Source organism: Gadus morhua, chromosome 4, assembly GCF_902167405.1.
Source record: "Gadus morhua chromosome 4, gadMor3.0, whole genome shotgun sequence".
Classification (NCBI taxonomy): domain Eukaryota; kingdom Metazoa; phylum Chordata; class Actinopteri; order Gadiformes; family Gadidae; genus Gadus; species Gadus morhua.
The window spans coordinates 2128298-2152179 of record NC_044051.1 but is presented as its reverse complement, the minus strand read 5'-3'; the positions used below and the strand labels follow the sequence as shown (position 1 = coordinate 2152179).

The following is a 23882-nucleotide window of genomic DNA, read 5'->3' as shown; positions in this document are numbered from 1 at the left end:
TCTCACCCCCCCCCCCCCCCCCCCATCAGGCCCCCCTCTCACCCCCCCCCCATCAGTCCCCCCTCTCACCCCCCCCCCATCAGGCCCCCCTCTCACCCCCCCCCCCCCATCAGGCCCCCCTCTCACCCCCCCCCCCCTCCCCCGAGCCCAGATGTTAGCTTCATGATTCGTGATGGTGGACAGTATTAATATACGTAAGATACATGATGTCAGCCATCATCTTCATTCCCAGTAGGATCTGATCTCACTTCCTGCTGTGTGGACGGACTTTCCATCTCAATAGTGAGTGTGTGATGTGATGAATCAAACAGGCACTTACACTTCTTTAGAGCTGGTTTCAGCCTCCACACTCCACCGTGCTCCACACTGGGGGGGAAACAAAGTGAGAGCAGCATGTTGAAACATTCACCTTCATCATCTGCCGTCTCATAACGTTCTACACAACATGAGTTACAGCTGCCTCTTCAAACCACTTCATCTAGCAGCATGAATCCTTGTAGGAGACTTTGTCCCTGAGTGGTGAGCTGTCCTCTCCATACCTGAGAGTGTCCAGTCTCCAGCGTGGATCCTCCAGTCCAGCAGAGAGCAGCGCAGCTCCAGAGTCTCCTGGGTGATTGTAGCTCAGGTCCAGCCCTCTCAGGTGGGAGGGGTTGGAGCTCAGAGCTGAGGCCAGAGAAGCACAGCCTTCCTGTGTGACCACGCAGCCAGACAAGCTGCACACACACACACACACACACACACACACACACACACACACACACACACACACACACACACACACACACACACACACACACACACACACACACACACACACACACACACACACACACACACACACACAAACTGTAAAATCCTGTGTTTTTCCAGTCTGCCGACCAGTTTGTGAACGTCCTACTCCAAACACAAGTGGCATTGCCTTGGTGACGTAGAAGGTCCTTTTATGAAGCACTTCCTGGTCCAGTGAAGGGACACCGGAGGCGAGGTGTGTGTGGATGTGTGGAGCTCCTTCTGACCAGCGGTTCAAGATGGCCAAGAGAAAGCTTCTCACACATAATACGTTAGGTTTTCTAAACCACTCCACATTTGGATTGGGACCATTTGCCACAGCGCCACCCGTGGAAGAAGGCCTTCCCGGAAACAAGCGGGTATTCAACGGCCACATAATATATCAGCATTGTAGCGCCCCAAGCCCTAGTCTCTATTCCGCTGTGGAGCGAGGTCCACTCAACCACAGGACTTTTGGCTTCTTTATATTTCACTTGATTAAAGTATCACCTTTACCTAGAACTGGGTTAGATTGTACTACCAAAGATTATAGATCAATCAGGGAAACCACTAACATGATCAGAAGTATTATTATCAGGGGTGCAAACTGGTGATGGACCAAAAAGGTGACGACATTTTAACGTCAGAAAACAAATGAAAGATCAGTGCACGGACGCAGGCCTTCCTGTGATTCATGCTACGTTCTAACGGTTTAAGTGACTCATTAAAGCAGTCAGTGATGTTCAGACCTACTGTATGAAGCAGTGCTCACAACAACAACTTAATCTATTAGAATTTAAAATGTATTCATGTGAAACTTAAAATACATGCAAACCCCCTTTGACAAATAATGTTAATTTTCTAATGGCAGCACTCTGGCCATCATCATCGGTACAAGAGACAGTTTACTAAATAAACGACTGGCCGATAGACTACTTACACGGTGAGAATAGTTGTCCTATTTCCATGTGTGGATGGACTCAGGAATCAGGAATAGTTCACTCAGAATGCATAATAATGTAGTGGTCTCACCCTATAGTCTGTGGGCCAGGACTGATGCAAAGACAATCCTGGCCAAGCAGCACAAGTTCAGTGACAATGTCCCAACATTACTGGCCCATTTATGGGTGCACTAAAGATGCAAGAGTATTCTTAAGGTTACTGTTTATAACACAGGGCGCTTTAAGACACTTAGAGTATCCCCACTTCTCCCAGAACCACTACACCACTGCTTACAGCTGTTGAAATACAGCTGGACTTAAAGGGGACCTATTATGCTTTTTCGACTTTTATGACCTATAAACGTAGTTATAATTATTGATAGTCATGTTTAACCATACCAAAGTGTCAAATAATGACGTACATGCATTTCGACGTATTCCCTGCTGACAGTCTGGGGTGGCTGTGCAGAGCGCTAAACACTCGGGACAACGTTTGCGATTTACTTGTTCACATTTCCGGGAAATCATCTACGTAGAGGCACTCCTGCCGCGCCCCCATATGCCTGGTCAAATCTGCCCGCGCGCGCGCTTCAAGGAAGGTAACCAATCACAACGGAGTTGGGTTGGCAGGAGGGGGGCGAGGGGGCGGAGAAGGACGAAACCGAGCGTTGACAGAGAAGGCTGAAAGCGCCCAGATGAGAGGAAGAGTTTCCCGAAAATCGACATAGTTTTTTGTGTATGATTAAACATGACTATCAATCATTATAACAACGTTTAGAGGTCATAAAGGTCGAAAAAGCATAATAGGTCCCCTTTAACTATCAATTAACAAGTATTAATCCTTGGCTTTCCTTATTTATTAGTTCATAATGAATAGAGCTTTAATGAGTTTGTCTCTTCACTGGGTACACAATATAACAATATATATTGTTATATTGAATAACAAGTTATTCTGTATCCTATCCATATTTGTGAGTAAAGAATTAGCTATTTAAATAATGAGTACTGGATATAGTAACCTTTAAAACACATTTTGTTTGACAATTGCAAGTTTCAAATCATTCTTTCCAGAGATCCTCCAAAATGTTTCTGTTGAGGCTTTCAGGGGGTCTGAGGTGTCCAGCTAGGGGTAAGACCCTCCAAAGACCCCCTGTACTTCACCCCGCTCTAAACTATCATTGTCTCCTATAGAGGGGACAGTGGGGGGGGGGCAATAGTATTATATTTTGAGTTCATTTTATATTTATAATTGAAAGATTGCAGGCATATGGATGTATTAGAATATCCACCTAAACAACAAGGTGTTACATCCCCAATGATACAAAGTCATGGATGTGGTCATCACAGGTACTGAGTTATAAGCTGGGTTTATAACTGTCCTCTGATGTAGAACTTGTGGTGTAACTGTTTGACCATTGAGTAAAACTGACCTGAGCGTTTCCAGTGTACAGTGTGGACTCCCCAGTCCAGCAGAGAGCAGCTTCATTCCTGAATCCTTCAGATCGTTGTTACTCAGGTCCAACTCTCTCAGACTAGAGGAGTTAGAGCTGAGAACTGAGGCCAGAGCTTCACAGCATCTCTCTGACAGATGACAGCCAGTCAGCCTTCACACAAACAATAAACACAACATGTTAGGTACTGTGATTCATTTTTTTATTTGAAATTTCTCATAAGATATGTTTTATTAGTTTAAAGATCCCATGCCATTCTATTTTATGATGCTTTAATATAGGTATTAGTGGGCCACAAACACAGTATTCAAAGACGTCCCCGAAATTCAGCCGTGGTGCAGAGTTACAGTCACTCCGAAACAGTCGCACATTGAGCTTCCCCCAAACGCGCTGTTTCGGTGGGCGTGTCAAGGCAGGTCAAGGAGGGGGGTGGGGGTGTGGCCCTGAGCAGCTTGTAGCCACTACCATGCGCTCTGTATATGGTGGGCGTGTCAAGGCAGGTCAAGGAGGGGGGTGGGGGTGTGGCCCTGAGCAGCTTGTAGCCACTGACAGTACCATGCGCTCTGTTTACGGTGGATGTATCGCAATGGCTCTTAGAAACCCATATTATGCATAGATATCTTATCATATAATATATAATATATATTATCACGGCCAAAAGCTGTGTGAGCCTCCAGACGATAGGTTATTATGAATCTCAAACGACCGCGTCTACTTCAGATTGATGTGGAAGTGGAAGAACCAGAGACGTCGGAGAACCCGACGAAGTCCTTTGTGATTCATTATATCGTCTGGACGCGCACACAGCTTTTGGCCGTGATAATATGTATTATTTGATATAGATATCTATGTATTATATGATATTATTTAGATGTAGAGCTCCAGGACTGTAACGCAAGTGTTGTACACTTCCTTGTTATTTGGATAACCGTTCTGCTGTTGGTGTGATGGCGCATAACACGTCGGACTCGTCTCTGGTATTTCTACAACGAGACTCGTAGTGGGGGTTATCTCAGCCAAGGTTGAGAATGAATTGGGGGAAAGGAACTTTGGCTTTGACTCCCTGAAGTAGGCTACATGAACCACGACATGGAGGAGAAAGGGATTGTTGGCCGCGAATGTATCCCGCTTGAGCTCTGCTTCCTGCCGCCTCGGCAGCGGTCAGCGCTAATCACCGGATCCTGAAGCCGAGGCGGTGGTCCATCGGCAGCGAGGCTCCGGCGGGAGACGACCGCGGTCAACAATCCCTTTCTCCTCCATGTCGTGCTTCATGCCTACTTCAGGGAGTCAAAGCCAAAGTTCCTTTCCCCCAATTCATTCTCAACCATGGCTGAGATAACCCCCACTACGGGTCTAGTTGTAGAAATACCATAGACGAGAGTCCGACGTGTTATGCGCCATCACACCAACAGCAGAACGGTTATCCAAATAACAAGGAAGTGTACAACACTTGCGTTACAGTCCTGGAGCTCTATATCTAAATAATATCATATAATACATAGATATCTATATCAAATAATACATATTATCACGGCCAAAAGCTGTGTGCACGTCCAGACGATATAATGAATCACAAAGGACTTCGTCGGGTTCTCCGACGTCTCTGGTTCTTCCACTTCCACATCAATCTGTAGTAGACAGAACCCTGCGCTGCCTGCTGCCGGCGCGAGGCACCACCGCCCGGCTGCCTGCTGCCGGGCGGTGGTGCTTCGCGGCGGTGGTGCCTCGCGGAAACCGGCGGCAGGCAGCATGTCGCAGTTCATGTAGTTCGATGTCGTTCTGCCATTGCATTCAAAATTCTGTAACTAGCCTGCTACTACGAACTAAGCAACTACCGTACACGTATTAGCATTTAGCACTAGCTCAATCACGACTCCTTCAGAATTCTTGTGGGTGGTTACGAACCAACCAAGCGTGCAGGGCCATGAATAATAATTTGACAACGCTACGTCACAGTGTCACCTTATCCAGATCGGCTCATTTCTTCTGCCTTTTTCCTTTCATTGCCTATTGCATTCAGCAGACAAACTGCATAGATTTCAAACTTACCACAGCTCACAAACTTATTCAGACCTATGTTATTTAACAAACAATAGGAAAGATGTGATTTTAATGGCATGGGCTCTTTAACTAAATGTCAATACAGTAGATCTTTAAATTATGACACTTAGAGGTCAGATAACTAAAGATTTAAGATAACCTTTAGTTAAAAGAAGAATCCGTTATTTAACTTTACTAAACAACTCTAAAGTGCACCTTACTAGTCACGTTTCCATCTAAAAGGTGAAGCGAATCTTTAGAATGTTCGCAAAAAATAAATTCGAATTGGGTGCATTTCCATTAAGTGGTTGGAGCGGAAAAATACACCCATTCCAGGACTTCCAGCTAGGGGTAAGACCCTCGCAAGACCCCCTGTAATTCCCCCTGGCCTAAACTATCACCGCCCCTCACACAGGGCACAGTGGCGGGGGGGGCAATATTATAATTTTTTGGAGTTCATTGTTATATTTACTAGAGTTTTCGAGCGAGCGTTGCGTGCGCTCAACCTCTAGTTGTAATTAAATCCATAGCAATAATGTGGAAACCCCAGTCGATAATGTAACAGATTTCTGAAAATAATAATCATCATTGAGATTAAACATCTCTTCCAGTGTCCTGGCCAAGACAGGCAGCAGTAGCCTACAGTCACACATAGCATACACACAAAACCTAAGTAAAATAAACCAACTACAACAGTCCGCAGGGGGGAAGGGGGATATCAACATCGCAAGACATTTCGGGAGGCTCAAGGAGTAATATTACATTTGAGCAACAAAGTGTAGTCTTGCGGTGGACTCTATAGACATAATTCACCATACTGCGTTATTGACATGTATTCGTTGTGTTATAGGGACCCTGTCTCTTTAAGATCACGTGACTTCTGTGTTGATACCTGGGAGAGTTTGTTGATGGTGGCGCCGTTATGTTCAAAAACATAACGGCTTACCTAGGCGAGTGTGCCGCTGCCTTTGTCTAGACGTGCGGTGTGTGCACGTGCTTGTGTGTGCGCTTCCGTGTATGTGATGGGCCTTTGTCTTGACGTGCAGTGTGTGCGCTTGCGTGTGTGTGTTCTTTTCCGTGTATATTCGTGCCCATGTGCGTGTGTGTGCGTTGTGTGTATGCGGCGTGCATGTGCGTGCTTGCGGTGTATGTATGCGTTTGCTCGTGCTGCTCTTGAGCTGCAGGCTGCTTGGCACATGACTAACGAGTAACTGGTGCGACAGGCCTGCTATTATAGTAGTAAGATAATTGAAAGATTGAAGGCATATGGATGCATTAGAATATCCACCTAATGTTTTGTATATTAGGGTTACAACCAGCGGCCGCACAAGGGGGGGGGGGGGGCTTAAGCTCCCTCTGAAAAAGGCTGATCCCCCTCCAAGCCCCCCCTCATTTTGTTATGAAAACTTTTTTATTTAATTTTAATAATGTGTTTTTAATAATAATGTGGCGAGCAGCGTGGGAACGAGCAGACGGGAGCCCACGTTATAAGAGTTTGCAACTCTGGTGATCCAAACTCTGCACGACCCTGCGAGAGGCTTCATGTAAACACACCACACACACACACACTTGAAACACACATCCTGTCGCCCACAACCACGACTGCCTCAGTGCAGCCGACCCTCCCAGGATCCGATGCGGCACTTGGCGACCACGGCCGTGATCACCACAATAATATGATAATAATATATATGCATATATATATTATTATATGAAGACATCGGACTGACTTATATGTAACAAAACGGAACTATGAAAACCTATTTTTCATTTGCGTAAGTGATGATGAACGTTGCTGTTTGTTGTGTGATTTGATTGGTTGATTCGTATCATACTGTAGTGCAGGGGTCGGCAACTGGCGGCCCGCGGGCCATAACTGGCCTGCAAGACATAATATCTGGCCCGCCAGATTATTCTGAAGTTATATGATTTTATTTTTTATTTTTTTATATCGAATATCTATATCTGTTAGCTTAAATGTAAAGGGCCGGATACAGTGAACTTTATTTTCTTTTACAACTGTTTTTGAATTTAAATTGATCAAATCCTGCTACTACTCCCTGAATGTTAGAGACACACTCACGCGTAAGCTGCGAGGGGCTGAGCGGGAGATATTGTTAACTATGCAATATTAAATGAAACGGAACCGCCCTCTATAGGCCTATATACAACAACCATGGCGACCCAACATTATGTATTTTTGTCTGATACTGCACGCAGAGAAAGGCAGGAGCTGTTGACAAAAGTCCACAAAAGATTTAAGACGCCAAGCTCTGAGACTTTGCTGTTTAACGCAAGCAGAGTCTCTTATGAGCCTACTTCGCCTACAGCTCTTCCAACGGTGAGTAGGCTAGAAATGGAGGTTTGTCTACGTGCGCAGTCAGTCAGTACCCGCCATGGTGTGTGTATATGTGCGTATGCACAGTCAATCAGCCCCCGCCGTTGTGTGTGTGTGTGTGTGTGTGTGTGTGTGTGTGTGTGTGTGTGTGTGTGTGTGTGTGTGTGTGTGTGTGTGTGTGTGTGTGTGTGTGTGTGTGTGTGTGTGTTTGTGTGTGTGTGCAGTCAGTCAGCACCCGCTGTGGTGTGCGTGTGTGTGTTGTGTTGTGTGAAGTGTTTCAAGAATGGTTGGCTGCTTTTTTAGGTGCGCACTACGGCCCTCTCTCCAGCAAAAGACTTTTCTACACTTTCAAGCCGGTTCGGTCGAGGCTTGGCACGCCCGGCGATTTCACCGTCTTATCTCAAGTTTCCTGTGTAAAACCGAAGGGGTTAAATCCCCCGTTTGTCACGGTGCAGGCTTTCTTGGTTCACTGCAGAAGGCGGGGCTGCACACGGAGTCTAGACCTTTAGAACAATTTGCATATTCCCGAATGTTTATATATTTTTATGAATGAAGACACCTGCGTGCAAGAATGAGTTCACGTCTGAATGTAGGCTGCAAACGCGATTAACTATTTACAAGTGCAAAATGCCAACATATTCTTTATTTTGCTGACCACGTGTTTTTTTACCGACAAAAGCCTCGTAAGGACAGTTCCTCTGATTCACTCGTAGATCTTTCAACGTCTTTGTTTAATACGACTGCATCACCTTCTCTCACATGATCAGCAGCTCGCAGATTACACTTTCTCTCCAGTTAGAACTGCTCATGATGATATCGCTGCATTCATTGTTTCTGTGGAGACAGTGCAGCAACACATCTACCCAAGCCCCCCCCTCCCGGAACCGCGAAGCCGTCACATTTAAATTAGAATGAAACCCAATATACCGCCAATGTGTGTAGGGTCCGGGAGGGTAAATTGGGGTGCTAGCTCAAGCAGGCAATTTACCTCGGGCAGTGTAAACGCGCGGACCATGCAGCGAAAAAGGCGTTCATAAGGCGACATATACTCTGCCAAATATGCCGACAGGAGAGGAGGAGCAGCTTTTTCTTCAATTTATCTTCATATCAAGGGTTAGGACCAGTGGCGTAAATATCGACGGTGCAACTGGTGCACTACACCGGGGCCCAGACACCGTCAGGTGTAAATTCTTCGATTTACATGGAGTTTATTGCCTTACGAAAAGCACGAGTACAGAAACTTTACGACCATGCAAGAGTAGCAAATAGGTTGCCACTACAGTTACAACACACACCTCATAGCGTCAATAACAAACTAAGGATGTGTTACAACACCAGCGGTGGGTACAAGTAACGCAAATGAGTAAAAAAGTATTTTTTACGGGTAACGAGTACTTTTCACGTTGCTTTTTTAAGTCTGTAATTTTGCTCTTACTGGAGTAAATATTTGATTTAGAATTCTAGTCTTTACTCAATTACATCTTCCATTGGGTCTTCATTAAAATGAGTATTTTGATAAACTCATTATTTTCGTTGTCAAGCGTACACGTAACGCGCCCTCCTTAGGCTGCTAGACTGTTGTGATTCCACAGCCGAGGAGACGAGTCGACCGCTGCGTTGGGTGTGAGGACTAGAAACCTGCGTTCATGCAATACGTAGGCTGAATCGCAATCGAGTCAAGACAAATCTGATTGGCCAATCAGCTAACCAAGCCATCCTGGGTAGTGTTCCTACAAAGCTCTGTCCTTTGGTCAAATGCACAGAGCTGAAATCAATTGGTTTGAAAAGACATGAAATGAATTGTGTTGTATTGTTGAATGTTTGTTTAATGAACACACACACACACACACACACACGTTATGTCTTTTACACTGATCCAAGCACTGCAATACAAAAAAATGAAGTAACTTGTAATTTGAGTTACCTTGTAACAAAGTACTTTTCTACTCTTACTCTAGTAGGTTTTCCAATTGGAATTAGTTTTACTCAAATAGATTTTGAAGGAAGTAATTGTACTTTTACTTGAGTATAGATTTTCAGCACTCTACCCACCACTGTACAACAAAGACTGTGTTACAACACACACCTCATACTGTCATTAACAAACTAAGAATGTGTTACAACACACACCTCATACCGTCATTAACAAACTAAGAATGTGTCACAACACACGCTAATATGTCTGTGTTGTAATGTGAAAATTATATTCTCACGGTCTGTTTATCTAAATGCCCTTCGTTGTCTGTACCTTTTCCCTGACCCCCTTGGGGGGGTCAAGGGGCACGGCTACGTCTCCCTCTGAAACACACATGAGGGTTTCCATCTATTATTGACCACCATCTGGTTAGCCATGCTAGTTTTATTGGGGAGCAGAGCTGTTACCAGCATCCTGACAACACTGTTTAGGAAGTCCTTGCTTTGCCAATGCTCTGGACTTCTCCTTGCGGAGCTCTTGGAGAGCCGCAGGGCGAACTCCCATCTGAGGCCTCAGATTACTGCATGTTTATTATGTTTATTACTTCAATCTGTTCAATGTCCTCTGATGTGTAACTTGTCGTGTAAGTGTTTGACCATTGAGTGAAACTGACCTGAGAGTTTCCAGTGTACAGTGTGGACTCCCCAGTCCAGCAGAGAGCAGCTTCACTCCTGAATCCTGCAGATCATTGGTACTCAGGTCCAGCTCTCTCAGACTAGAGGAGTTGGAGCTGAGAACTGAGGCCAGAGCTTCACAGCATGTCTCTGACAGATCACAGCCATTCAACCTTCACACAGAAAATGTTAGGAACTTTGATTAAAATAACTTGCATATATTTTTGTTGAAATCAATTATTAGAAAAGTTTTATCATGTAACATCTTATTCATTATTTTTATCATGTTGAATAGCTGTTTTATAGTGTTTGAAAATCGTTTTGTATATAAACATTGCTTTTTATTGTATTTATTATGCTTATTATGTATTGTAAAACATGATAGTAGTAGATCTACAGAGATGTTTGTATATTATTAGAAGTTATATTCCAAGTTGTGTGCTGCTTCACTTTATGTGTGTACTCAATGAATCGTTTCTTCCTCACAGGCTTTATTTTTGCTCTTGGACAGAGAACTACTGAGTGCGAGTGCAGTAACAGTGCTTACAGTAATGATTCGTGTGCACAGTTGTGTTACTTGTGCGGGAGCGCAAAGTAATTTTTGCTCGTGACTTTAGTCAGTGATCTACCGCCATAAACGTTGCAGGCCTGTAGGGCTCGGTGTCGCATCACGATACACTCTTCAATCTTAACACGAGCAAAACAAAATCCTGGTTCCATTATGAGAAAAGACGGAGGAGGCGACGGAGGCAGAAACTTGAATCCTGGGATGATCCTCCTCAGGGGAACCGCGCGGCTTTCCGGTCACCACGTGCTACCTGACCCCCTGCTGTGGACCTGGTGCTACCGGCCCCCTGCTGTGGACCTGGTGCTACCCGGCCCCCTGCTGTGGACCTGGTGCTCAACTCTGATGATTTATATCCCGTTCAGAGGATGCTCCGGGGGTTAGCAAACTAAGCTAGCTTCACACTAAACGTGTAAAAGATCCCCGACATGAACAGAGACACAAATAAAACCATCCCCACATGCACTCACTCACATACTAATTTAACCGTCAAACGAGTAACAAGTGAATGTTTAAATATCATTTAGCTGGGGGATTTCTACAGAGAATAAAGTACTCTCCTCCTTTGTCTCGTCCCTTTCTCTCCTCTTTCCCGCTCACCCGTGACCTCTCACCCTTCCCCACATGACCCTGAAGTCTCTTTATCAACCAATCCTATTGGTTCAACCCAAGTAGTGTCCAAGTAACAGAATTCACTGAGTAAGGGAAACATGTTTTAAAATAGTGAGTTAACTATTAATAATAATGAACATGTAATTATTAATGTATCCTACATTTCAACAATAAATGATTTATATGTATAGCTATATATTTGTACATTTGCACATATACGTAATAGAACTTTATTTAACTATTAATAAACTATTATTAATTATTTGCTCTCCTTATTTATTATTTCACAATAAATAGAGATTTTATGAGTTGTCTCTTCACCCTGGTTACACAATGTAACAATATTTTTCTGTAACCTGTTCACATTCCTGTTTATATATTTTTAATTTGAACAACGAATACTGGACATAGTAAGCTTTTAAAATACATTTTGTGTGACAATTGCTGGTTTCAAATCTTTTTTGGAAATAATTGCTGTTAAGGCTTTCAGGAGGTCTTAGGCGTCCAACTAGGCAAATGGATGTATTACAATATCCACCTAAACAACAAAGTGTAGCCTTTATATGATACCAAAGTCATGAATGTGGTCATCACAGGTACTGAGATATAAGCTGAGTTATATAATTTAGATTTTCAGCATTTATTTGTAATTGTACCTTGAGTAAAACTGACCTGAGAATTTCCAGTGTACAGTGTGGACTCCCCAGTCCAGCAGAGAGCAGCTTCACTCCTGAATCCTTCAGATAATTGGTACTCAGATCAAGCTCTCTCAGACTAGAGGAGTTGGAGCTGAGAACTGAGGCCAGAGATTCACAGCATTCCTCTGACAGATTACAGCCATTCAACCTTCACACAAAAAAAACAGGAACTTGGTATTAAGAAGTGGCAATTTAAGATTAAACATGTCACTAGAAAATAGTCGAATATGTAATTGTTTTGTTGTCCTTGAAAAGTACTTTAATATTCTAGTATTCTATATATTGTGTTTTGTGTGCATTGTCCTTCGGGATGTCGATCGATTACATTTTGTTAAATTAATTGAAGAACAGCTGTGATTAATTGCAATTATTCTTTTTCTCCTCTCAAGACTGAAATTATTTAAAATTGATACTTGTAAAATATTTTAATTAATTTATAATCAACACAAATGTAAGTATATTTAAATGCAATTGCTGTTTTTTAACTACTTATTTTTTTACTATCAACACAGATCCTCAGATCCTCTTTTCCATTCAAATCATCAATGCAATCAAAATTAACAGCTTATATATATATATATATATATATATATTACTTATAACATATATTTTACTTATTTATTCTAGCTTAAGTTAACCTACAGATATGTTTTGTATAGCTTTTTCTAGTATAATGTATATTGTGTTGTGTCTATTGCAATATATGTATTTGTAAACTATAGTGATGTTTTGTATATTATAATGAATTTCATATTTGAGTTTTATGCATATTGTGTTTTGTGCATTATAATACATGTTATTAGTGAACCTACAGAGATGTTTTGGAGACTTTGACCACCGGCAGCAGCCTCAGAAGACCCTCCTCTGAAGCTGAGTATTTCTTCAGGTCAAACTTTTCCAGCTCCTCTTCTGATGTCAGTAAGATGAAGACAAGAGCTGACCATTGAGCAGGGGAGAGATCTTCTCCGGAGAGACTTCCTGATGTCAGGGACTGTTGGATCTCCTCCACTAGAGAACGGTCGTTCAGCTCATTCAGACAATGGAACAGATTGATGCTTCTCTCTGGAGAGAGATCTTCATTTATCTTCTCCTTTATGTATGAGACTATTCCCTGTTGGAACACTGGGCCGCTCCCTGTCTTTCCCAGCAGACCTTGTAAATAATTCTGATTGGTCTCCAGAGAGAGGCCCAGGAGGAAACGGAGGAACAAGTCCAGGTGTCCGTTCTCACTCTTTAAAACCTTGTCCACAACTTTCTGGTAGAGGAGGAGGAGTTCCTGTTCCCGGGAGGTTTGTTGTTTTTCTGAGAGCAGCTTGACACCAATGTCAAGGAAAGACAGAATGTAATAAAGGGCAGCCAGAAACTCCTGGATGCTCAGATGGACAAAGCAGAACACCTTGTCCTGGTACAGCCCACACTCCTCTTTAAAGATCTGGGTGAACACTCCTGAGTGCACTGAGGCTGCTCTAATATCGATGCCACACTCTGCCAGGTCTGCCTCGTAGAAGATCAGGTTGCCGTTCTCCAGCTGGTTAAAAGCCAGTTTTCCCAGAGTAACAATCATCTCCCTGCTCTCTGAACTCCAGTCTGTATCTGTTTCAGCTCTCCCATGGTACTTCCTGTCCCCCTGTATGGACTGAACCCTCAAGAAGTAGCTGTACATCTGAGTCACGGTCTTGGGCATCTCTTCTCCCATCTGGGATTTTTTGAAGCAGTCCTCCAGAACTGTAGCAGTGATCCAACAGAAGACTGGGATGTGACACATGATGTGGAGGCTTCGTGATTTCTTAAGGTGGGAGATGATTGTGTTGGCCAGTGTCTCCTCTTCAAATCTTTTCCTGAAGTAGTCCTCCTTCTGTGGGTCGGTGAACCCTCTCACCTCTGTCACCATGTCAACACACTCAGCAGGGATCTGATTGGCTGCCGCAGGGCGTGTGGTTATCCAGATGAGAGCAGAGGGAAGCAGAACGCCCCTGATGAGGTTTGTCAGCAGCACGTCCACCGAGGTGGACTTTGTGACATCAGTCCAGATCGGGTTGTTCTGAAAGTTCAGAGGAAGTCGACATTCATCCAGACCATCCAAGATGAAGACAACTTGGAACCGGTGGAATCTGCAGATTCCTGCTTCTTTGGTCTCGATGAAGAAGTGATGAAGCAGTTCCACCAAGCTAAACTCTCTCTCTTTCAGTAAATTCAGCTCTCTGAAAGTGAGGAGAAATGTGAAGTGTATGTCATGGTTGGCTTTGCCTTCAGCCCAGTCCAGAGTGAACTTGTTCGTCAAGATGGTTTTACCAATGCCGGCCACTCCAGTTGTCATTATTGTTCTTATCGGTTGATTTTGTCCAGGTAAGGGTTTAAAGATGTTTTCACATCTGATTGGTGTTTCCTCCTTGGCTGGTTTCCTGGAAGATGTTTCAATCAGTCTGATCTCATGTTCCTTGTTGACCTCTCCACTGCCTCTCTCTGTGATGAAGAGCTCTGTGTAGAAGTCATTCAGACCTGTTGGCTGTCCTGCTTTAGGGATTCCCTCAAACACACGTCTGAACTTCTTCTTCAAATGAGACTTGATTTTACATTGGCACTCGACAACAGCAGATCCTAAATGAGAATGAACAGAATACATGAGTTAATGGATGGTGAAATCAGTGGAAACATGTCAATATCTTTTTTTAATTATCAACTTCATGATATTCAGTGGCTTTATTACTTGTGGTCGGAGAAGCTGGTCGTGACAAGGACTGCGTGTTACAGATTCAAAATGTTCAGGATAATGAAGTTATTTCAACAGCAATATGATGAGTCCAATAATAATAATGATAGGGAATCTGTGTAAAGTTACTTGTTATGCCGATATAACAAGATAGTGCTGCATCTATTCCACTGAGTTATTCTGCTGATGATTTGTAGTTTAATTTTTAACATTCTTTAACCTGATGGATCCACAATAACCCTACATATCTAGATCAAACCATTTAACCCATAGAAAAAAGATATCTCGACATTGACAAATCTCACATTATTTCATTTAGTCTGCACAGAACAAATACGAGTCTCATACTGCTCTACAAAATAATTATTTATTCTGTTTTCAAGTTAAGAGTCTCTTACCGGCCCACAGTTTGTCGGCCAGTTCCTCCTGGTTCATCTCCATCAGGCAGAGCTTTGTGATGTCCACCACTCCCTCTATGGCGCGCCTCCTCTGCTCCTCCTTCTGACCATCCACCTCCTCCTCCCTCTGACTCTCTGAGCATTGTGGGTAATCTGGGAAGAGAACCCTCCAGAGCTTCTTCAGCTCCTTGTCTAGAAAAGCGTGTGCGTTCTTCTCAGCCCTCTGGAAAAGAACAACATCACGGAGAACTTTACTCTGAACTTACTGAGGACATCAGAAGCATCTTTCCTGGATTCACGTCCCGCTGGACAAGAGATGCTTTCTAATGATCATGGAGAGCTGAAGTCAAACGTCTTGGTGGACATTTACACACCTTGATCAGCTCTGTTTGATGCTGCTGTAGAGACTTAGCACTGGTAACCTTTGACCTCTCCTGGTGTCTGTGGGAGAAACACACACACACACACACACACACACACACACACACACACACACACACACACACACACACACACACACACACACACACACACACACACACACACACACACACTATATTTCCTCAGACTTGTAACCATCAATATCAGCAGACACTGATAACAACCACCGGGTCTGTTTACATTGTCGGTTTGAAACCCCTACCTCTCCTCTCTGGAAGGACATCCATCTTTAAACTCAGGAGGTTTATCCATAGACCAGTCGCTCTTCATGGAGACACAGCTGGGTCCAGGGGAGTCTGCTCTCTGCTGCTGGACTCTTCTAGGAAAAACAAGAACCAGGATTTATGGACGTTTGATAGAAGCTGTATCTTTATGATCTCTGATAAATCCTCACCTCTTCTCATTCTCAATAGACTGATTTCCATCTTTAAACCTAACAGGATGATCCATAGAGTGGCCACTCTTCATGGAGACACAGCTGGGTCCAGGGGAGTCTTCTCTCTGCTGCCTCCTTCTGAAAAACAAACACCATCTGGAAGTTAGGATTTGTGGATACCTTTTCGTTTTAACATTTATTGCAGGGCTACTCAACTACTTTCTCTTGACTCTTCATTTCAATAATCGTTCTCAGGTTATTGAAATGGAAATACATCGACAGGCTGAAAATGAAGTTAATTGCCAATAAGCAGACCCACTGCCGGTCAAAGTGAAGGGTGTTCCCCCCGAGAGAACATCGGCCCTGGAGGGAACGTCTCCCCTGTGCTCCTCGACTACGGTCTGGGAGCCCACAGCAGGAAAGGTGGAACATAATAAAAAAAAAACATTTTATATATACGCGTGCAGCTGTGAACTCATGTATTGTAATTTATTGTATGATGTGTACATTAGGGGGATCTATAAGACCTATCATTTAGCATTCACCACAAATGACTATGAAAAGCAGTGCCAACATTAAACTATTTTTAAATCCTTCTGCGAACAAAAGGCAACAGGCTGATTATCGTTTAGGGTGCCACTCAACATGCAACACGCCCACTCAAATGGTGTGAATTGCCGACATTCTACTGCTCATTCACATATAAGGTAATTAACATTTCCGCCGGCTAAAATACAACCTCAGGGGTAGTCTTTTTCAGGATGTCCAATGTCAGGATATGTCGTTTACATACACGGCCCGTCGGGAGAATAGCGGGCTAATGGCGGGCTGTACGTCTATGTGTGAAAGCAGCTATAATAGCATTTAAGCACTAACATGTTGACATAAAAACACACTTAGTACCCTTCATACTGTGAGTGTTGATTCACAATGCGTTTAGCTAACATAGAAAACGATTCAAATTCATACGATTCAAACAGCAGACTAAACGGCCTCAGCCATGAATCAATCCAGCACCAAGTGGTCCTGTGATCGGACGTTGTTATGTTCTGATTAATGATCGGCGGGCTGGATCAAGATGATCCGTGGGCCGCCAGTTGAACAGCCCTGATGTACTGGCTGAATCCTCACCTTTCCTTAGAAGGTTGGTGATTTCCATCTTTAAAGTTCTCAGGTAGATCCATAGAGTGGTCACTCTTCATGGAGACACAGCTGGGTCCAGGGGAGTCTGCTCTCTGCTGCTGCTGCTGGACTCTTCTAGAAAAACAAGAACCAGGATTTATGGACGTTTGATAGAAGCTGTATCTTTATGATCTCTGATAAATCCTCACCTCTTCTCAATAGACTGATTTCCATCTTTAAACTTAACAGGTACATCCATAGACCGGTCACTCTTCATGGAGACACAGCTGGGTCCAGGGGAGTCTTCTCTCTGCTGCCTCCTTCTGAAAAACCAACACCATCTGGAAGTTAGGATTTGTGGATACCTTTTCGTTTTAACATTTATTGCAGGGCTACTCAACTACTTTCTCATGACTCTTCGTTTTAATAATCGTTCTCAGGTTATTGAAATGGAAATACATCGACAGGCTGAAAATGAAGTTAATTGCCAATAAGCAGACCCACTGCCGGTCAAAGTGAAGGGTGTTCCCCCCGAGAGAACATCGTCCCTGGAGGGAACGTCTCCCCTGTGCTCCTCGACTACGGTCTGGGAGCCCACAGCAGGAAAGGTGGAACATAATAAAAAAAAAACATTTTATATATACGCGTGCAGCTGTGAACTCATGTATTGTAATTTATTGTATGATGTGTACATTAGGGGGATCTATAAGACCTATCATTTAGCATTCACCACAAATGACTATGAAAAGCAGTGCCAACATTAAACTATTTTTAAATCCTTCTGCGAACAAAAGGCAACAGGCTGATTATCGTTTAGGGTGCCACTCAACATGCAACACGCCCACTCAAATGGTTTGAATTGCCGACATTCTACTGCTCATTCACATATGAGGTAATTAACATTTCCGCCGGCTAAAATACAACCTATGGGTATTCTTTTTTCAGGATGTCCAATGTCTGGATATGTCGTTTACACGGCCCGTCGGGAGAATAGCGGGCTAATAGCGGGCTGTACGTCTATGAGTGAAAGCAGCTAGAATGGCATTTAAGCACTAATATGTTGACATAAAAACACACTTAGTACCCTTCAAACTGTGAGTGTTGATTCACAATGCGTTTAGCTAACATAGAAAACGATTCAAATTCATACGATTCAAACAGCAGACTAAACGGCCTCAGCCATGAATCAATCCAGCACCAAGTGGTCCTGTGATCGGACGTTGTTATGTTCTGATTAATGATCGGCGGGCCGGATCAAGATGATCCGCGGGCCGCCAGTTGAACAGCCCTGATGTATTGGCTGAATCCTCACCTTTTCTTAGAAGGTTGGTGATTTCCATCTTTAAAGGTCAAAGGTATCTCCATAGAGTGGTCACTCTTCAAGGAGACACAGCTGGGTCCAGGGGAGTCTGCTCTCTGCTGCTGGACTCTTCTAGAAAAACAAGAACCAGGATTTATGGACGTTTAATAGAAGCTGTATCTTTATGATCTCTGATAAATCCTCACCTCTTCTCAATAGACTGATTTCCATCTTTAAACCTAACAGGATGATCCATAGAGTGGTCACTCTTCATGGAGACACAGCTGGGTCCAGGGGAGTCTGCTCTCTGCTGCCTCCTCCTGAAAAACAAACACCATCTGGAAATTAGGATTTGTGGATACCTTTTCGTTTTATCATTTATTGCAGGGCTACTCAACTACTTTCTCATGACTCTTCGTTTTAATAATCTTTCCCAGGTTATTGAAATGGAAATACTTTGACAGGCTGAAAATGAAGTTAATTGTCAATAAGCAGACCCACTGCCGGTCAAAGTGAAGGGTGTTCCCCCCGAGAGAACATCGGCCCTGGAGGGAACGTCTCCCCTGTGCTCCTCGACTGCGGTCTGGGAGCCCACAGCAGGAAAGGTGGAACATAATAATAAAAAAAACATTTTCTATATACGCGTGCAGCTGTGAACTCATGTGTTGTAATTTATTGTATGATGTGTACATTAGGGGGATCTATAACTATCATGTATATCAGGGGATCTGTTTTGATTGTTTTTTTGTTTTGTTTTGTCTTGTTTTTGTTTTATTTATTTATTATTGCTTATGTTTATTTATTTTTACACAATGTCTTGTTTTTTAAATAATGTAAGATGACTATATGCTCTGTAAGGTGACCTTGGGTGTCTTGAAAGGCGCCTCTAAATTAAATGTATTATTATTATTATTATTATTATAAGACCTTTCATTTAGCGTACACCACAAATGAGTCTGAAAAGCAGTGCCAACATTAAAATATCTTTAAACCATTCAGCGAACAAAAGGCAACAGGCTGATTATCGTTTAGGGTGCCACTCAACATACAACACGCCCACTCGAATGGTGTAAAATGCTGACATTCTACTGCTCATTCACATTCAAGGTAATTAACATTTCCGCCGGCTAAAATACAACCTCAGTGGTAGTCTTTTTTCAGGATGTCCAATGTCAGGATATGTCGTTTACATACACGGCCCGTCGGGAGAATAGCGGGCTAATAGCGGGCTGTACGTCTATGAGTGAAAGCAGCTAGAAGGGCATTTAAGCACTAACATGTTGACATAAAAACACACTTAGTACCCTTCATACTGTGAGTGTTGATTCACAATGCGTTTAGCTAACATAGAAAACGATTCAAATTCATACGATTCAAACAGCAGACTAAACGGCCTCAGCCATGAATCAATCCAGCACCAAGTGGTCCTGTGATCAGACGTTGTTATGTTCTGATTAATGATCGGCGGGCCGGATCAAGATGATCCGCGGGCCGCCAGTTGAACAGCCCTGATGTATTGGCTGAATCCTCACCTTTTCTTAGAAGGTTGGTGATTTCCATCTTTAAAGGTCAAAGGTATCTCCATAGAGTGGTCACTCTTCAAGGAGACACAGCTGGGTCCAGGGGAGTCTGCTCTCTGCTGCTGGACTCTTCTAGAAAAACAAGAACCAGGATTTATGGACGTTTAATAGAAGCTGTATCTTTATGATCTCTGATAAATCCTCACCTCTTCTCAATAGACTGATTTCCATCTTTAAACCTAACAGGTATATCCATAGAGTGGTCACTCTTCATGGAGACACAGCTGGGTCCAAGGGAGTCTGCTCTCTGCTGCCTCCTCCTGAAAAACAAACACCATCTGGAAGTTAGGATTTGTGGATACCTTTTCGTTTCATCATTTATTGCAGGGATACTCAACTACTTTCTCATGACTTTTCATTTCAATAATCTTTCTCAGATTGTTGAAATGGAAATATATGGACAGGCTGAAAATGAAGTTATTAGCCGTTTTCACACTTGTCCTCCGTCTTTTCTCCGCATTTGTACATCAGGAGGTTCGACCGTGAGGGTCATTCACACTTATTCACACTTGATGCCCGATATGCAGACATTTTTGTCGCTCAGACATCAGTAGAATCTCCGGCTGGTTTAGGGGGCGGGCTTACAAGGGTTGGGATATGACGTAGGGTCTACATCAGGGTTTTTTCTAAACAAGGGAACAGGGGCGCTGCGCCCCGATACTCCCGGCGTGCGCCATCCTACCGAAATGCCGACTGAACCTGTCAGACTTGGATCTGTACTTACATGCTGCTGTACAACATACACTATTTCTCAAAACGATCTTTTCTCCGCGAAAATATCCCAACACCACCACCTGACAATGTGTCTGATCCTCAAATAACTTATAATTACTCCAAAAATATTCCGATCCGAATTGGAGTTTCCCAGACCGAGTCGACATGCTAACGTTAAAGTTATTTGCAGCTAGCTAGCTAGCTAGCTACTATGTATTTGAATGGGTTTTTGGTCTAGGCGCTAAGAACATAGCCTCCCTCTACGCCAGAACGGTGGTCATTCCGGTTCACACGGCTGACTGTGAAAGGGCCTTATCCACCCTCAAAAGGGTGAAGACAAGGCTAAGGTCTACAGTGATGTTGCTAGGTACGCGTCCTGCGTCCCTGACGCATTAAAATCTGAAAGGACGCACTAAACTCACAATCCATGCGTCCCGGGGACGCATCTCATTTTCCCCACGAAAAACGATACATTGTGAACATTAAACAACTCGTGTTTAATCACAGTAACTGGCCAAAGAAACCTTCTTGTGAGCAGATCGGACAAGCGCTGTTTCAACCCTCTGCGCATCTACTTGGCGCAGACGTGATCCCCTGTACAAAGTATCGCGACAAGCTAATTTAGCCGCTACCAAAACAACTAGCTGGTCACCACTGATTTCATTTCTCTCATCTCACCTCATTTTCGTCCGCTTATCCGGGGTCGGGTCGCGGGGGGAGCAGCTCAAGCAGGGGGCCCCAGACTTCCCTTTCCCGGGCCACATTAACCAACTCTGACGGGGGGATCCCGAGGCGTTCCCAGGCCAGTGTTGAGATATAATCTCTCCACCTAGTCCTGGGTCTTCCCCGAGGCCTCCTCCCCACTGGACGTGCCTGAAACACCTCCCAAGGAAGGCGCCCAGTGGGCATCCTTACCAGATGCCCGAACCACCTCAGCTGACTCCTTTCTAAGTAAAGGAGCAGCGGCTCTAATCCGAGTTCCTCACGGATGGCTGAGCTTCTCACCCTATCCCTAAGGGAGACGCCAGCCACCCTTCTGAGAGAACTCATCTCGGCCGCTTGTACCCGCGATCTCGTCCTTTCGGTCATCACCCAGCCCTCATGACCATAGGTGAGGATAGGAACGAAGATCGACCGGTAGATCGAGAGCTTTGCCTTGCGGCTCAGCTCTCTTTTCGTTACAACGGTGCGGTAAAGCGAACGCAATACCACCCCCGCTGCTCCGATTCTCCGGCCAATCTCACGCTCCATAGTACCCTCACTCGCGAACAAGACCCCGAGGTACTTAAACTCCTTCACTTGGGCTAAGGACTCGTTTCCTACCCGGAGTAAGCAGTCCATCGGTTTCCTGCTAAGAGTCATGGCCTCAGATTTAGCGGTGCTGATCCTCATCCCAGCCGCTTCACACTCGGCCGCCAGCCGATCCAGTGAGTGCTGAAGGTCACAGGCCGATGATCCCATGAGGACCACATCATCTGCAAAAAGCAGTGACGAGATCCTCAGACCACTGAACTGCAACCCCTCCCCACCACGACTACGCCTCGATATCCTGTCCATGTATATCACAAACAGGATTGGTGACAAGGCGCAGCCCTGGCGGAGACCAGCACCCACTGAGAACTGATTTCATTTCAACAAATAAAAATACGAACTTCATAGTAAATAAACCCACGTTTCCACTGCTCGATGCTGTGCTCATACGTGTCGAATGAGCAAATCAAACAGGATTTTTTTGCAATCCTTCTGATTGAATATATGTACATTTATGACAGAATCGTGAGGACTAGGCTTGTGACACACACACACACACACACAAATGTGGCGCTCGCGCGGTAATAGCTCATTGGCGCCACCTAGTGATCATTATGTGCAAATGCACAGCCTCTCATTAAAATGACGGTCATTTGACCCCTCTTGAAAAAATGAAAAATGTCATGGTCTTCGGAAAGGACAGGTCATTTGGCAGCAACAATGAAGAAAAAACATTTAAATAGCTAAAAGAACATGTCATGACCCCTCTTGCGGCGCTAGGAGTAAGTAAAAATGGCCCGGCGTTTCTAGTGTTAAACATGAACGGTTGAGTACTCCAGCTCTAACCATATCATACCACCATCAAGGAGTTTAACACTATTAATTTAATTTAAGAAATAGAATAATAATAAAAAAGAAACACATTTTTTAAACTGGGGAGTCGACTCGGGACCCATTGAATTTCTCAGGGACCCACCAAACTCGCCACCTGTGGGTCCCGGGGACTCACTACATTGAAAACCTATCAACATCACTGGGTCTACCATGACTAACGCTACCCTGAACCACCTCCTCAGGATCAGTATTGAGGGGCCTGCAATTGATCAATTTGATTTTGACAAGGCAGTGAGCCGTTGGGGCAGTCTCAGGAACAGACGGCTGCTGTTGTGATTTGTCCTACTTAATAAAAGTTTAGACAATATTTTTGAAATTTGTCGTGTTTATTTACAGGGTAAAGTTGTACAAGTCTACCAAAAGTTGATAGTATTTTAGTTTTTCAGGATGACCACAAGAGCTAGAATTTCTCTCTTAGATAGCCTCAGAATGTACCATTTAATCATTATTATTTCAAAGGCTTCGCGCCGTGGAAGAGGGAGACCCCCCTTCCACACCATCCCCCGCCTCGGTCGCGTTGCTCCCTCGGCTTTGCGCAGGGGTCTGCTCCCTGCTACTTTTTTTTTCTAGAAAAACCCCTGGATACGACTGATCAACCTGAGGTCTGCTGCTGCTCTGGGCTTCAACACACACACACAGCTTTTACTCAGACTAATGATGGAGTCATGATGTATCACTGCTGAGCTCTGAGATGGACAACAGTCACAGACAGAGAGATCCTCTTCTTACCTCTTAGCTTTGCTCCGGCGGCCTAGTTCCCCAGACGGAGCGGTCTTAGAGGTAGAATCCCCCTCCTCTCTCTCCTCATCCATAGTAGAATGGAGGAAATACGTTCCGTCCCATACGGCAAAAAGTTATGAAAGTATAAATATAAGGGAAGAAACTGAGGTTAAAGTGTTCATAAAACAAGTTAATCAGGTGAAAGGTTTTCAAAGCGGAGAAAGAAAGGCTCCCCGCTGCGACGAAACATTCAGATGAGGAAGTAAATGAGCTGAACCGCCACTCTCAGCGCATGTCACGTGTTTTCTGGGAAACCAAAAGTGTCTGTGTGTGTGTGCGCGTGCGTGCGTGCGTGCGTGCGTGTGTGTGTGTGT

The 23882-nt window shown here is 44.1% G+C and overlaps 1 protein-coding gene and 2 long non-coding RNA genes across 3 annotated transcripts; all 3 read right to left on the bottom strand.

The window, feature by feature from the left end:
• Positions 1-689: 689 nt before the first annotated feature.
• LOC115541511 (uncharacterized) lies at positions 690-10177 on the bottom strand. Its single transcript, XR_003976363.1, has 3 exons — positions 10127-10177; positions 3140-3313; positions 690-713 (listed from the first exon to the last, which is right to left on the bottom strand). It is a non-coding gene; the product is annotated as an uncharacterized LOC115541511 (long non-coding RNA).
• A 52-nt stretch (positions 10178-10229) lies between these two features.
• On the bottom strand, positions 10230-15372 carry LOC115541449 (NLR family CARD domain-containing protein 3; the record flags this gene model as incomplete). Its single annotated transcript, XM_030353191.1, has 3 exons — positions 10230-12150; positions 12815-14600; positions 15111-15372. Coding segments are annotated over 3 exons (2304 nt in total), but the record flags the coding sequence as incomplete, so codon positions are not given.
• Positions 15373-15494: 122 nt separating this feature from the next.
• On the bottom strand, positions 15495-15999 carry LOC115541504 (uncharacterized). The gene is made up of 3 exons (XR_003976354.1): positions 15946-15999; positions 15754-15870; positions 15495-15551 (listed from the first exon to the last, which is right to left on the bottom strand). It is a non-coding gene; the product is annotated as an uncharacterized LOC115541504 (long non-coding RNA).
• Positions 16000-23882: the final 7883 nt, after the last annotated feature.